Source organism: Aedes albopictus, chromosome 3 (assembly GCF_035046485.1).
Source record: "Aedes albopictus strain Foshan chromosome 3, AalbF5, whole genome shotgun sequence".
Lineage (NCBI taxonomy): Eukaryota > Metazoa > Arthropoda > Insecta > Diptera > Culicidae > Aedes > Aedes albopictus.
This window is the reverse complement of record NC_085138.1, coordinates 88,411,206-88,427,112: the sequence shown is the minus strand read 5'-3', so window position 1 is coordinate 88,427,112 and position 15,907 is coordinate 88,411,206. Positions and strand designations below refer to the sequence as shown.

The 15,907-nt window shown below is 41.6% G+C and overlaps 1 protein-coding gene across 1 annotated transcript in view; it reads right to left on the bottom strand.

Annotated features, from left to right (window-relative positions):
* LOC109401326 (titin-like) overlaps positions 1 to 15,907 on the bottom strand; it is a 279,091-nt gene that overhangs the window by 241,179 nt on the left and 22,005 nt on the right. The window contains exon 2 of the mRNA XM_062861231.1: positions 14 to 128. Within this exon, the coding sequence (XP_062717215.1) occupies positions 14 to 128 (115 nt within the window). The remainder of the gene's footprint in view (positions 1 to 13; positions 129 to 15,907) is intronic.

Below are 15,907 nucleotides of genomic sequence, written 5' to 3'. Positions count from 1 at the left end.
ACGAATTAATTACCTGTGCGTATGTTTCATCCGAGTCTGGAAGGACATCACCTTCGGATTCCATACTGGAAGCATTGGGGTCCCAATGTTTACCGGCACCCCGAAGACCAGGAACGCATCGAAGAGTTCTATGGATGAAAAGAAAAATGGAGATTCAGTTAGTATCGATTCTTGCTTCAAGAATGGACCCATGCTAAGTTAACGCAAAGAAAACAAGCTGAAACATCTAAGTAAACTCTAGAAAGGTTTTTAAGATTGATGTGAAATGTGCCTATGTACACATTTTTTACTAGGAATTTTCAAATCTTGCATCTAATCCAATAACTCATAAAGCACGTGAAATTGAAAATAGTACTCAATGATCACCATAAGTGAGCAAACAATGAGTATCATTTTCAGCTCCATGAGCTTTGTGGATGATGAGTTTTGAACATTCTTTGCAAAATCGACCGGCAATGATTTCAAATATTGCTGGTACGAAAGAAAGATTAGTTATTATCATTTAACGTAAATGGATGTTTTTCAAAATTTAGATTTTAAGAGAAATCTATTTTCGGAGTAGTGCATTTTCTAAATGTCTACCGCGCCTAATATATACCTAAGAATTTTTTGTGCTAGGAAGAAAAATCCACATTCGAAATGCGTAAAGTTCATAAACACAAATGTGTTTAAAAACAGTCAAATAGACAAAGGAAAAAAAGAAAAAAATATATTCTTCCGATGGAATTTGAACTCAATACTTTCAAATTCGCAAGACAGATCGCGTTAGCCAACAGATTACAATTTTAAATTCAATGTTCATCGCACACACGAATTTCTTAACAACTCTCCATTACTTTCGATCCTTCGATGTTCACTTTCAAGACTCTTTAAAAGAAACTATGAACTATGTTATTTTTAGCGTCGACACTGTTGTCTATCAGCACCATCAATCCATGACTTTTGAGAGAAATAATCAGTGTGTGTCAGGCGTTTGACTGTTCTGTGGCGAAGTTAGTAAACGTGCCTTGTCTAGCAAATTGGAGAGAGGGTTCAAATCTCACCAGAACTACAAGGATTTTTTCGCTATTTTTTTTCATTTCACATAAGTACCCCTGAACTTCAGTGATATGTTGTTTAAACACAAAAAAGGATATCCTTCGTGTTTGATATTGGTATAGAACATGTATATATATAAATAAATAAAATAAATAAATGTAGACATGTAAAGTTTACTTCTATCGAACATGTGACACGGTTCAAGCGTTACGTTTTGCGCGAGAATCAAACTTTTGTTTCCAAAAATTGTAATGTTGTTAAATACACGCCAACCAGTATATCAATCGATCAGATTTGATTAGAAGATTCATTTCATGCTCCTCGCCTTTGGCGTTTTCCAATCGATACCGATCTGGCTTTATTGCTGCTGTTCTTTGTTGTGCTGTCATTGCGAAGAGTTCAATCTTACCTAGTTTGGGTAGTGGCTACGGTTAGGATAGCTCAGATCAATCTTCAGCATAAAAGAACAGCAACAATCAATCTCTGCAGACTTATGCAAAATGGCTCAGGTGGCCTTGGTCCAAGAACCTTACTTTCGTAAGGGGAATTTCTATCTAGGAAACCTTGTGAAAAGTGTTTTCGGATATGTTTTAGAAACCTTGTGAGCCCAGTGTTTGCTACTTTCAGTAAACATGAAATGGCAAACTCGCGTGTCATGCCTCGAGCCTGTGTGCTTGTCAACAACGCAATAGTTGCTACACTCATCTCCGAACTAACCACCAGAGATGTATGTGTTATCACAATTGATGTATCTGTTGTAAACCTCAACAGGAAATACGTCTATTGTTCGGTTTATTTATTGTATGATGAACCATCCCCTACGGATGCTTTCAAACAAGTCATCGCATACTGTACTTCAAAAGGCCTTCCGCTAATTGTTGGCAGTGATGCTAATGCTCACCATATTATCTGGGGCAGCTCAGACATTAACTAAAGAGGCTCCATTTTGATGGAGTACTTGAGTAGTACAGATCTTGGATTACTTAACATAGGCAACCGCCCAACCTTCATGGTATCTGGTAGAGAGGAAGTGTTAGACATAACGCTTTGCTCTAGCAGAATTAGTCACGAGCTGACCAATTGGCATGTGTCAGATGCAGAATCTTTATCTGACCATCGCTACATCTTGTTTGCACATATGAACTTTACTTCGAAAACTTTGCGTTTCAGGAACCCCCGGTCAACCAACTGGGATCTTTTTACCGATTTGGTTGCAGCCAAATTTCATGGATATTCACCATCCATTGACAATCCAAGTGATCTAGATGATGCCGTTGATACTACAACGGCCTTCATCATGGAAGCTTTGAAGAAGCTTGCCCTCTGCGGTCTGTGAAGACCACAAGAGGAACCCCTTGGTGGACCTCTGATCTGGCAAAGCTCAGGAAACAATGTAGAATGATTTGGAACAGACGACGTTCAGCTGGATCGGAAGCTTTCATGTCGGCTCGCAAGGCCTACCAGAAAGCTCTCCGGTCTGCTGAACGATCCGGCTGGAAAAACCTTTGTACAAATGTTTCCAGTCAGTGTGAGTGAAGCCAGTCGGTTGAACAAAATCCTTGCAAAATCTAAGGATTTCCAAGTGAACGAACTTCGTTTGCCAAATGGTGATTTCACTTCCTCTGATGAGGAAGTTTTGGGATGTTTATTCAGTACACACTTCCCCGGATGTGTGGATATTACTTCTTCGGATGAACCTGATGTCTTTTCTTGTAGTTATGATTCTTTAGCTTCGGCTCGGAGTATCATAACTTTAGAATCGAATGAATGGGCACTTTATAGCTTTGCTCCTTTCAAATCTCCTGGGGCAGATCGGATTTATCCTATTTTGCTTCAGAAGGGACAGGGCCGGATTTACAAATGTGGGGGCCCGGGGCCACAGTGTTGTGGGGGCCCTCTTTTAGAGAATATTTTTTTTTTCATTGTAGAAAAATCTAGCAAATATGGAGAACTCTTCCAAAAAATAGGGCTGTTATTGAAGAAATTCTCGCGCTTAGTATCATACGGGCGTATCTACAATGATCGATTTCTCTTCATTGATTTTCTCTTTGATTAATAACTTGGGCGGCAAATCATTTTTGTTGTTTTTGTTGTTTTAGATGCTTGTCCTAGTCGTCCTTTACCGAAACGCACCGAGAGATCATCCGAATATTGGTCGTATTCCCCGGAATAATTCGAAGAGAAAATCGATGAAGAGAAATCGATCATTGCAGATACGCCTGTATGATACTAAACGCGAGAATTTAATCTAGCTTAAGCGCAACTAGAAAAAAGGCATCCACTATAAACTAAGCATAACAGAGGCGCAGATATGAAAATCTAGTCTGAAGACGGTTGTAAACGCTTTATCCGACAGTGTTCCATTGATTCCATTGAACAAGTCAAAATTCATGAGAAAGTCCTTAAGGAAATTTGAAAATAGACTTTATAGGAGACAATTTCGATAAATTTCGGATAAAATTTATAGCGCTATCTGGGCCGTTCTTGCAAAGCCTTCAAATAGATTTTCTGCGGGATCATTGATGAAATCTATAGGGTTTCTGACCGATTAGCAGATTTCTTTTTTTGTGGATCTTAAGCATTAACATTCCTAACGCTACTTCGAGAGAAGTTTCTGGAGAACGCGCAGAATAGGTAATTGTTAAGTACTCCTTGTGAAACTTCAAGAGGCAAAAAGTCCATAGTGGTATTTTTAGCGGAAATTCTACTTAAAGCCACTGAGGGAATTTCATCGAAAATCTATAATGAGTTCCTGATGGAATTTCTGTTTTACTTTGAATAGAAATATAAGCAAAAATTCATGATAATCTTTGGTGGACGAATTTTTGGCCAATTTAAACAAAAATTGTTTGCAAAACTTTGAATGTTTCAGGATCATTCAAGAATTTCTCCACAAATATCTAATGCCATTTTCATAAGGAACCTATGGATTTGTTAAGAGTTAGCCTTAAATTACACAAGCCAGGAAGAAAAAATAGTTATGGATTTAATTATATTAAAGAAAATCGGATCTATCTCCGCCTAAATCCGACCTAAAATTCTTGCTAGTTCCTTCAAAGAAAAATTCTGAGGTTCAATTTGAATAATTTATATGTTTGGTAAGCGAAATCAAACTCTACAATTCAAAAAACGTTTCTTTATTCTGATAGAAACATTTGCAAATCTTCAAAGAACTACGTAGGATTTTTTTTTTCAAAAATAACACCGATAATTTTCGACAGAAATAAACACGAATTTTTAGTAGAAACTTTCGACTCTCTATTCCATAGCGTTTAAGATTTCATCCAGAATTCAGGTGAAGATTTTCTCATGTATTTTCGGTAAAATAACTTGTGCAATTCACAAGAGTGATCAATTCAAACCTCAAAAATCCACTTTCTGGAAAACTTTGAAATTTTACTAAAAGGCAGATATCTGCTATTTTCTAATTTGAAGCACAATATTTCACACACATCTTGAGAGTAAATAGAAATACTTGTAATAAAAATTAAATCAAGATGTTTTTAGCACTACTTGTTTTCGGTTCTCAAGTAACATTTTGTGGGGGCCCCTAAAATGTGGGGGCCCGGGGCCATGGCCCCCCTGGCCCCCCCTTAAATCCGGCCCTGAGAAGGGATTTGATCATTTCAAACATGTTTTGAAACAACTACTTGTTTGCAGTTTTGCTACAGGGTATATTCCCAAATCCTGGCGGGATACTACTGTAAAGTTTATTCCGAAAGTGGGTCGTGCGTCGTATGAAGAAGCGAAGAGTTTCAGACCTATCAGTTTGACCTCTTTTCTTCTGAAATGCTTAGAACGCATTGTCGATTATCACATCCGTGATGTTCATCTGGCCAACGTGCCTCTTCATGTGTACCAACATGCCTACCAATCTGGAAAGTGACTCTTTTACACAAAGTTGTTTACGATATCGAAAAGGCATTCGCTGAAAAGCAATCCTGCTTGGGTGTTTTCTGAGATATCGAGGGTGCCTTTGACAACGTGCCTTTCGATGCCATATTGGAAGCCGCACGGGATCATGGTATATCTCCAATGATTTCCAATTGGATTCACCAAATGCTCAAAAACCGACATCTCTTCTCGACATTGCGTCAAGCGGCGATTAGGAGATTGAGTGTTTGTGGATGCCCCCAAGGAGGGATCTTATCACCGTTTTTGTGGAATCTCGTAGTAGGTACGCTATTGAGGCAACTCAATAATAGCGGTTTTCCTACTTATGGTTTTGCCGACGACTATCTAACATTGTTAGTCGGTATGTGCATCAGCACCCATTTCGACCTGATGCAAAACGCTCTTCAGGTAGTTGAGGGTTGGTGTCGCCAATATGGCCTTTCGGTAAATCCGAGTAAAACATCTATTGTTCTTTTCACGGAAAAGCGAAACCGTAATGGTGTTCGACCTTTACGTCTCTTTGATTCGGAAATCAATGTGACTGAACAGGTAAATTGGGGTCTCCAGTTAGCCTAGTGGTTAAGGCTATGGATCGCCAATCCGGAGACGGCGGGTTCGATTCCCGTTCCAGTCGGGAAAATTTTCTCGACTCCCTGGGCATAGTGTATCATTGTACTTGCCTCACAATATACAAATTCATGCAATGGCAGGCAAAGAAAGTCCTTCAATTAATAACTGTGGAAGTGCTCAAAGAACACTAAGTTGAAGTGAGGCAGGCCAAGTCCCAGTGGGGACGTAGAGCCATAAAGAAGAAGAAGAACAGGTAAATTACGTTGGAGTCATTCTTGATTCCAAGCTTTTCTGGACAACTCATGTTGAGTTCAGAATCAAGAAAGCTTGTATGGCCTTCGCATCAGCAATGCCGGCGAACCTTTGGTACAACTTGTGGTCTAAAACTCAAGTACATCAGATGGATTTACACAACTGTTGTTCGGCCAATATTGGCCTATGGATGTCTTGTGTAGTGGCAAAAGGCCATCTCCAAAGGATGTGCTTAGTGGCGATGTCTGGAGCGTTCTCTTCAACTCCCACGGCAGCGCTCGAAGTTCTCTTTGACGTTTCCCCACTACACATTCATCTCAAACAAGACGCACTTTTTTGTACTTACCGCCTATGGGTACTCGGTTTACTAGAGGAAACTCCTGTGAACCGCAGTTCTACACACACCTCGTTGTTTCCACTTTTGGTGAATTAGGCCAAAATTGTCCTTGCTCCAAGTGATCTTACAATTGCTTGTAATTTCCCATATAGGACATTTTCCACGAAATTCCCTTTCCGGGAGGAGTGGACATCTGGATATCTGGAAAGAAGTATTTCAGATGGTATCGTATGTTAAACTGATGGCTCCCTTCTCGAAGGTCGAGCAGGTGCTGGTGTTTATTCTCGTGGGCTAAGGCTGTATCAGTCTTACTCACTTGATAGACACTGCACCGTTTTTCAGGCCGAAATCATTGCTCTCATGCGCGGAGTACAATCGACACTTCAACAAAACGTAATGGACAAAGTAATATACTGCTGTTCAGATAGCCAGGCTGCTATTAAAGCACTTGCTTCGGCCAACTCTAGGTCGAAGGTAGTTATCTGTTGTCGAACTCAAATCGGGGAGCTGAATTCAGCAAACGCTGTTCACCTTGTATGGCCGTTCTTCCATCGCTGGAAATGAATTGGCTGAAGAGTTAGCTCGCACTGAAGCCTCACATGACCTCATTGGCCCTGAGCTAGCTATTCCGATATCGAAGTGTTGGGTAAAGCTTCAGATTCCTGGGCTGCCACTCAACACAGGCAATACCAAAATAGTTTGGAGTCATGTCGTCAAACCAAATTGTATTGTACTGAGCCATCTCCAAGGGTGGCGAAGTATCTTATAAATCTGTCAATGCAGAATTGCAGCATTCTGGTCAAAGAATTGACTGGCCACTGCCGACTCAGCTATCACAGCGAATATTCAAAAAGTTGATTCATTTGTATGTGATAGCTGTGAGTCCAATTATGGAACTTCGTATCATTTGATATGTAATTGTCCTGTTCTACGTTATATCCGGTATTGCTTCGTTTCACAGTTGATCGGTAACGAGGCCGACGAGGGGTCTCGTCGGAACACCACAAAAAAGGTGTATTTATGTAATATCCTCAGATCATCGTTATGGTGGTCCTATTTTCATTTCGACAGGTGTATGATTTCAAAAATGTGGATTGTAAGTAGACAGTACAGATTATAAGGAACTACAATGTAACTCCCATACTGTAATTTCAATTGACATTATAATTAACCTTAAATATGACACTGGAATATGAAGTTTAATCGCATACTTCACACGATAAGAAACGTCATCGTCCACAACACGCTTTCTGCAAATGAAAATGCATGACACATCCTTTCATTATGGTAATACCCATTCAACCACCATGCGAGTGGAAGCTCTACTTCAATCGGTTACCCAACCAGAGCTCAACGTAACCATTATTCAGTACCTCATCAATGCAATCAGTTATTTGGCGACACACCAAGTCGCTACATTCAACAGTTTCTTCGTTGAGCTTTGTCCCTTGGTTTCAAGCGATAATTTCCTCGACCACTTGGTGAGATCTGCTCGGTTGGAGAATATCCCCAGGCTCGTTGTGACGGATTCTTTCACGTATGGTTACGACGTTTATCCCTCCAGTCCGTCTCTTTTGGTGTTCCATACGGGGATACGTGACGTTGATAACAAGTTGCCAGTGGAGTTTATCCAGTCCCTGAAAGTGTGGGATCCTTCTAGCAGAGTTCTAGTGCTAGTGGAGTACAACTATCGAACCAGACGATTCGTTAAACTATTTCTGGACTTGTTGTACCAATTCAAGTATCGTAAAGTTAGCCTTGTTGACATATTCTACTTTGGGATTGTCCGATTCGATGCGAGTGGATCTTTGTATGGATCAAACGACTTTGTGGTTCCAAGTGAGCTCTTTACAGATGCCATGCGAAACATGAACGGCAAGGAAATCAGGTATAATTTAAGATACAGCAGTTTGAACTGCATTATGACAATATTCGGACCCATTGGGCCCGATGCAGAATGGCTTATAAGTACGGCTAACTTTTTAAATGCTACACTAAAACGTCTAAGAAACCCCTGTTCTGGTCGTGTCCTAGTGGGAGATGAGTGTTACGTGAAATTTTTATTTGAGAACGAAGTGTCAATTACGCTGGATCGGATGACCTATTCTAAACTGGTTCCTGGCATATACCGAACATTGTTCGGTATGGAACCAAACTCTGACGTTGTATTGGTCCCTAATGGACGACCTTTGAACATTATCGAACTATTTCTTCAGCCGTTCTCCGCTGGAACTTGGATATTTCTTTTCGTGACCCTGGCTGTGATGGAAATTGTTAAACTACTTCTACCGAATCATTTCATAAATGATCCGATTCTCTTGAGCATCTGCGGCATCGAAAGATACAACTTGCACGCAGCAGGTCGGTACGAGAAAGTTTGTTACATCAGCTTGATCATTATTTTCTATCTGATGACTAGTGGTTACGAGGCAAAACTCGTAGCGTTGATGACCGAACGACCGTCTACGCAAGTAATTGGAACACTTGAAGAGCTGGTAAACTCCAAAATACCGGTCGTAGCTGATCTACAGACTGAAGTGCAAAATGACAGCTTAATCGAAGATCAATTGGTCAACGGAACGTATGACTTTGATGGCGTTAGTGCTTATCTATCCCGGGCGAACATTGCACCGCTACTCCTCGCCTTGCCCTTTAATTATGACCTGGTATTAAGGCGAAAACGATACGTAGTGATGCCGGAAATTCTGCGCATGAGAATCGGCTACTACTTTACCGAGACTCGTTCCCCTCTGATACCTTGGTTCCATTGGACGCAGCGAGTGTTCTTCGAGAGTGGTCTGATGGAAAAAATGCAGGGGATCACCATATCGGCAATTCATACGTCCGCCCGTCAATTTTTGCACCGAGAGGGTTACAAAGCGTTCGAAAACTACGATTTGATCACATTTGCGGACTTTGCACCGGCTTGGATTTCCTTGGGAGTCGGGTTGTTCGGCAGCGGATGTGTATTCCTGGTGGAATTTCTGAGAAATGTTCGGAGGCATGGTCGGTTGGGGTTTTAGGTGAATTTGATGACAATTTATTATGAGAAACATCTATCCATATGGTTTATAACATGAACACAAAGGAATAGACGTATGTTTATTAGTTGAGTTGGAAATGTTGCACATTTGGTTGATTTCTTGTGAAAAGTCCCTAAAAAGGTAGTTTTAATAAAAATAGAGAAAAAGTATCGACATTGTAAAAAATATTTATGCCGTTGGCAATCTTCCGTTTTTGAAAGTTTAACCCTACTAGTGTATTTGGGACGAAGAAGGAATATTGGAAATCTAGAGTAATGCGGGGCAAAAGTTCGCACCTAACAGACTTCACAAAATAACTAATAAACGAAAAGAAAACAATTTCATTTTTCTTCGTTAAAAGGGTCCCTATCTTGTTGCCTTCAAAATGTAGTACTAGATTTTTTGGCATTACTTTTGTAGTTTTAGTAATACAATTTTTAAAACAAGTACTCCAATGCGAACTTTTGCCCCATAGTGGGGGCAAAAGTTCGCATTATGCGGGGCAAAAGTTCGCACCTTGTACAGGGTAGTTTATTTGTGTGATGTTTCTTTTATTGCATGTTAATTCATGTTCGTCTTTTCAATCTAGCCATGAAATCTGTTTCCTTCTGTTTTTAGCATTACGGCCCAACTGGAATACGACCTGGTGTTCAGCTTTTGTATACAATGTGTTTTATGAAGACTTCCACAACTATTAACTAAGAGCTGTCCTTTCCAGCGTTACTGAAAGTTGCCAAAATACATTGTGGGGTAATCATAGAGATACATGTTGCACAAAATACAAAATACAAAATACAAAATACAAAATACAAAAAAAAAACAAATATGCAGCAAAACTGTTGAACAGGACCGTAATCGAATCTTATCCCCGTCAGTATGGTGATGAGTTATAGCTGTCAATTTACAAACTAAGCTATGAAAGACCCCGGTAGAGTCGATGAACATAAGAACTTCAGAAACATACGAAAAGACACAACGAGGATGACGAAGAAAATGTTTAAAAATGTTTTTGATCATTTTTCATTTCTTGAAATGGGTTAACATAATGTTTGTCTTACAATGGAACTTCTCACAAAACTAAGTTCAAACCCTCTGCCGGAACGATTTCTGGATGCATACTACACATATTATACATATATAGTAGTTTCTATACGAAATCTTCATTGCTTCAAAGATTCTGTAATTATATTGATGTACTAGATTCAGAAACCTAGTGCGAACTTTTGCCCCACAACTACTGCGAACTTTTGCCCCACTGTAGAGGTTTTAACAATGTCTCTTTCTGTAAGAAGCACTAGTAGTTTATTGTTTATTCGAGTGCACCTCTCGAACTACTATGGAATAACGATTCTCCGACGTCAAGAGGTTATGAGATTTTTCTTCTTCTTGTTACTACAAATTCTTATTCGAAAAGGTCCAAAAATTCTATCAAAACACCTCGAAACACATTTTTTTGCATAACTCTGCCAAACCATAACGAAATCAATCCAATTTTTATTGACGAGTAACTGACCTGATTATGTGTCAAACCCATACAGATTTGTTTGGGTTCTTAACTTGTGCTCAGAAAAAGACCCACTGCGAACTTTTGCCCCGCATTACTCTATAGGTTGGACGTATGGGGCTGTACATAAACTATGTAGACTCTTGGGAGGGGGGGGGGTTTGGTTCTGGCCAATAAATTTGGAAAGCTTTGTATAAACCAATATCTACGAGGGGGAAATGACGTCTGAGATGGCCGAAAATGAGTCTACGTAGTTTATGGACAGCGCCTTAGTTGGGTCAAGAAAAAGAGAAGGTTTGTCTGAGTTTCTTCTTGAGATTTCGCTGAAAACTCTTCTAAGAATTTCTCCACGGATTTCTCCAGAAGTTCCTCCAAACGTTTTTTTTTTAAAAACCCAGAATAATCCACCTTGTGGTGATAGTGCCTTTCTCGTCGAATATGTACTTATGATATTTCCGTCGACGCTATCAATCTTGCGATCCGGGACTGTACCACAAACGAATTTCTGAATGCTGAGAATACTTCATTTAGAAAAGCAAGAATTATACCAAAGTCATCATCGAATTGAAGCACTTACAATGTTCAACATATAGGCAGAGTTGAAAATATCAGTTCTCTCAGTTGACTGGTTGACCATCTTCACTGGAGGACGATCCATACCAAGATGACATTTACAAGCTAGGATTTACCATTTTTTACACATCACATTGAGTTTTTTTCTGCACACTTTAGGCTATATTTTATTATCATTGAGTACAAGATTCATGAAAAATTTGTAATGTAGTAACTTGAATTGCCAATACTAAATCTCATTCAAATTTCAACCTCATTACAGAGCTCGCCCTTTAGTCGCATCTAAATTTTGCGCAGTAAATTTAGACGCAAAAGGGGGGTTGAGAAAATCTTCGGGGCTAATGCGCTTGAATTCGATTTTTTCCATACAACATTGGCCCATCCTACTGTATATTTACATCTCAGTAATCTGAATTGGTGCGATTTAATGAGATCGCTTTAGTTTATTTTAGGTTTTCAGTTCTCTTACACATATCTATCGCTTACATTGATTTGGTTCACTTTCGTAATTCTGCTGAAGTATCCAACGCTGCTTCTGCAACGCCACCGGTAGCCTCTTATGTAGTCTGAGCCTATTTTCTTGCTAACCGTTCATTAGCTTATCAAAATGTCAATATTTGATGTGTCCCATGCATGAGTTTGGTATACTTTATATTTGGCCTCTTTCGACGGGACACACGGAAATGATTCCGGAACACTACCAGTATATTTGAATGTGGTCTGAGCTTATGTAAAACTGGTAATCAGGTTACCCGGAACTAGTAACACTATCGGTAGAAGCTTATGTGGACTGTGCCTATTTTCTTATTGTCCATGCATCATGTTGCTGACAAAAAAAAGCGATTTGATGTACCGCAAGCATGGATTTGGTTCACTTTTATGTTTGTTCACTTTTGGTGGGACATCCTAAACCGGTTCCGGAACATTTACTTGGTTCATTTTTACATTTACCAGTTCCGACGGGACACCCGGAACCAGAAATATTACTACACATTACTACGTACATCAGATAATCGAACAATCCGTGATTTGATGTGTCGTATGTTTGGGGTTCGGTTCCCTTCTACATTTCACCACATCTGGAAGGATACCCGGACCCGATTCCGGGACACTACTAGCTCTGGCGTTCGATTTAAATAGGTCGAAACTGCATAGGAATCGTAGCAAACAAACAACCTATTCAAATTGACCGCCAGTGTTTTCCCAAGTACGATCTGAGATATTTTTTCTCGTTCATCAGGATACCTAAAAGCCATTTGATGCGTCGCGAATATTGGTTTGGTTCTCTTTTACATTCGGCCACTTTCGGCGAGACACTTGGAACCGATTTCGGAACACTATCAGTAGATTCTAACGTGGGCTTAGCCTATTTTCTTGCTTACCGTACAATTAGGTTATCGAAAAGGCCACGATTTGATGTGTCGGATGCATGAGTTTGATTCACTTTTATATTTGGCTACTTCCGGTGGGACACCCGGAACCGGTTCCAGAATACTACTGGTTCAGATATGGTCTGAGACTATTTGTCAGCTAATCATTCATCAGGTTATGTAAAAGCGGCGATTTGATGTGTCGCATACATGGGATTCACTTTATACTTGGCCACTTCCGGCGGGACACCCGAAACCGGTTCCGGAATACTACCGATTCAGATATGGTCTGAGAATATTTTCCTGCTTTGCGGCGATTTGATGTGTCGCATGCATGGGTTTGATTCACTTTCATATTTGGTCACTTCCGGCGGGACACCTGGAACCGGTTCCGGAATGCTACCGGTTCAGATATAGTCTGCGACTGTTATCCTGCTTACCGTGCATCAGATAATCGAAAATGCCGTGGTTTGATGGGTCGCATGCATGGGTTTGTTGCATTTTCATATCTGGCCGCGTCCTGGGGTACCGGCCCGGAACACCTAAATGGCCATAGCTCCGGAACGGCTGGACCGATCCAAACCTTTTTCAATAGGAAACAATGGGACAATATACCCCGTTGAATGAACCATTGGTCGTTGAAAACCGTTCATATTTACTATCTATGTAAAAATGAGGTGACTTCTGGTACATATACACACACACGCACATACATACATACACACAGACATCATCTCAACTCGTTGAGCTGAGTCGATTGGTACATAAGACTTGACCCCTCCGGGGGCTCCATCCAATTTTCGTTTTTGGAGTGAACATAAAGCCTTTCGGTACAGATTGGTGTACGAGAAAGCCAAAAATGCAATTCAAGGAGAAGTTTTTTCACAAAGATGCGGAGATTCTTTTAGAAATTCTAACTTTTTTCAGAAACTTTTCCAGAAATTATTGCATAAATTTCTCAAGAGGTTTCTGCAGGTATTTTTTATATAGTTTTTTTTTATTTGAGGCTGAATCGCGTATAACGCTTTACGAAGCCGAGGATCATTTTTGGAATTAATATACGTTATACTGAGTAATAACTTTTTAATGATATCTGTTAGTAACGGGTGGAAGCCAGGGTACTCGTGGCAGCTCGAGGTTAGAAGGTCACATTTTGAGGGACGGATAAGGTAAGGATTGGACCAAAGGTTTCACTGCAGCCCATCCGGGGGTGAATCGCATCTTGCTAGCGTATTCGGTGCCTTGTGGTGTTGGTAGCAACTTGTTGTGGGACTTGGTCTTCCGGATGGCCAGGAGCAGCTTGGTAACACAAAGAGGACAAAACAGAGAAAAAAAACTGGAGAAGAAAATTTAACGAATTTAACTTTTATACCAGCAGAGCGAAGATAGTCGAAAATACATCCCATATATGTGACATCGCGGGTCCCCAACACATCTCTCACAAGAACAAAAGGTTGACTACCTCGGGCCTCAAGGGTATCCAAAAGTAGTGCTCTGGAGGCGTCATTATCCGGGCATTACCAAACTACGTGGTCGATGTCATCATAACCGGAACCGTACTTAGAACAAACATTGCTCAACGCGAGGTTAATCCTGTGTGAATGCGCGTCTAGCGAGTAATGGTTGGACATAAGTCTTGACATTACGCGAATGAAATTGCGACTTACATCCAAACCATACCACCACACTCGCAAAGAAACATTAGGAATAATGGAATGTAACCACCGTCCCAGCTGGTCATCTCGCCAATCATTTTGCCAACGTTGAAGAGAACTCTGGCGAACAAAATGGAAAAATTCATCATGTGAAATTCTTCTATCATAGATATCGCCTTCCTGTGCGCCCACCTTTGCGAGAGAGTCCGCCTTCTCATTGCCATAAATAGAGCAATGTGAGGAGACCCATACAAAGGTAATCTTGCATGATCTTTTGACACAGGGTCTACAGGACTACAGGATCGTTATGGCCAAGACAAGAGGTGTGATGCCTCCTACAGAGCAATCTCCAGAGATGTTGGAGGGGATCAATGGAGGACTTTTTCCGCGTCATGATCCTAGTCCTTGGCCCCCTTTCGTAGGACAGCCGGGGACTGGGGCTGGCGATGAGGGGAGGGTCACCGATGTGGAACTTGCGGGGATAGCTAAGTCCCTTAGCGTAGGTAAGGCCCCAGGTCCGGACGGAGTTCCGAACCTGGCCTTAAAAGTAGCTATTGCAGAGGCTCCCGAGATGTTCAGGTCTGCTATGCAGAAATGCCTGGACGAGGGAGTTTTCCCGGAAGCTTGGAAGAGGCAGAGCCTGGTACTATTGCCAAAGGCGGGGAAACCACCCGGAGACCCGTCGGCATATAGACCAATATGCTTGATTGGCACGGCGGGGAAGGTGCTCGAAAAGATCATCCTCAATAGAATGTTGAGGTTCACTGAGGGCGTAAATGGTCTTTCGAGCAACCAGTATGGCTTCCGGAAGGGGAGGTCCACCGTAGACGCTATCTTGCCGGTTACAAAAACCGCCGAGAAAGCACTCGAGCCTAAGAGGAGGGGAATTCGCTTTTGCGTGGTAGTGACTCTGGATGTAAGGAATGCGTTTAATAGCGCCAGCTGGTCTGCTATTGCCGATGCGCTCTTGCGTCTGGGGATACCGGAGTACCTGTACAAGATTCTCGGAAGTTGCTTTCAGAATCGTGTACTAGTCTACGACACGGAGGTGGGTCGGAAGTGCTTTCACATAACCTCAGGAGTCCCGCAAGGTTCCATCCTGGGTCCGGTGTTATGGAATGTCATGTACGACGAGGTGTTGAGGTTAGAGTACCCAATGGGAGTGGTGCTTGTCGGATTTGCCGACGATATTACGCTCGAAGTCTACGGTGAAACGATCGAGGAGGTGAAGCTGACTACCGACCACTCGATCAAGGTTGTGGAGGCGTGGATGCGGTCCAGGAAACTGGAGCTGGCTCACCACAAGACAGAGGTGACGGTTGTTAACAACATGCAGTCGGCGCAGCAGACGGAGATCAGTGTAGGAGAGTGCACTATCCTGTCGAAGCGCTCTGTCAAGCACTTGGGCGTGATGATCGACGATAAGCTTACCTTCGGTAGCCACGTCGATTATGCCTGTAAAAGAGCCTCCACAGCTATTGCGGCACTGTCCCGGATGATGTCCAATAGCTCAGCGGTGTACGCCAGTAAGCGCAAGCTTCTGGCTAGTGTTGCTACGTCCATACTTAGGTATGGCGGCCCGGCGTGGGGTACCGCGCTAAGTACTGAATGCTACCGACGGAAGCTGGAAAGTACTTACAGGCTTATGTGTCTGAGGGTTGCGAGCGCGTACCGTACCGTGTCACACGACG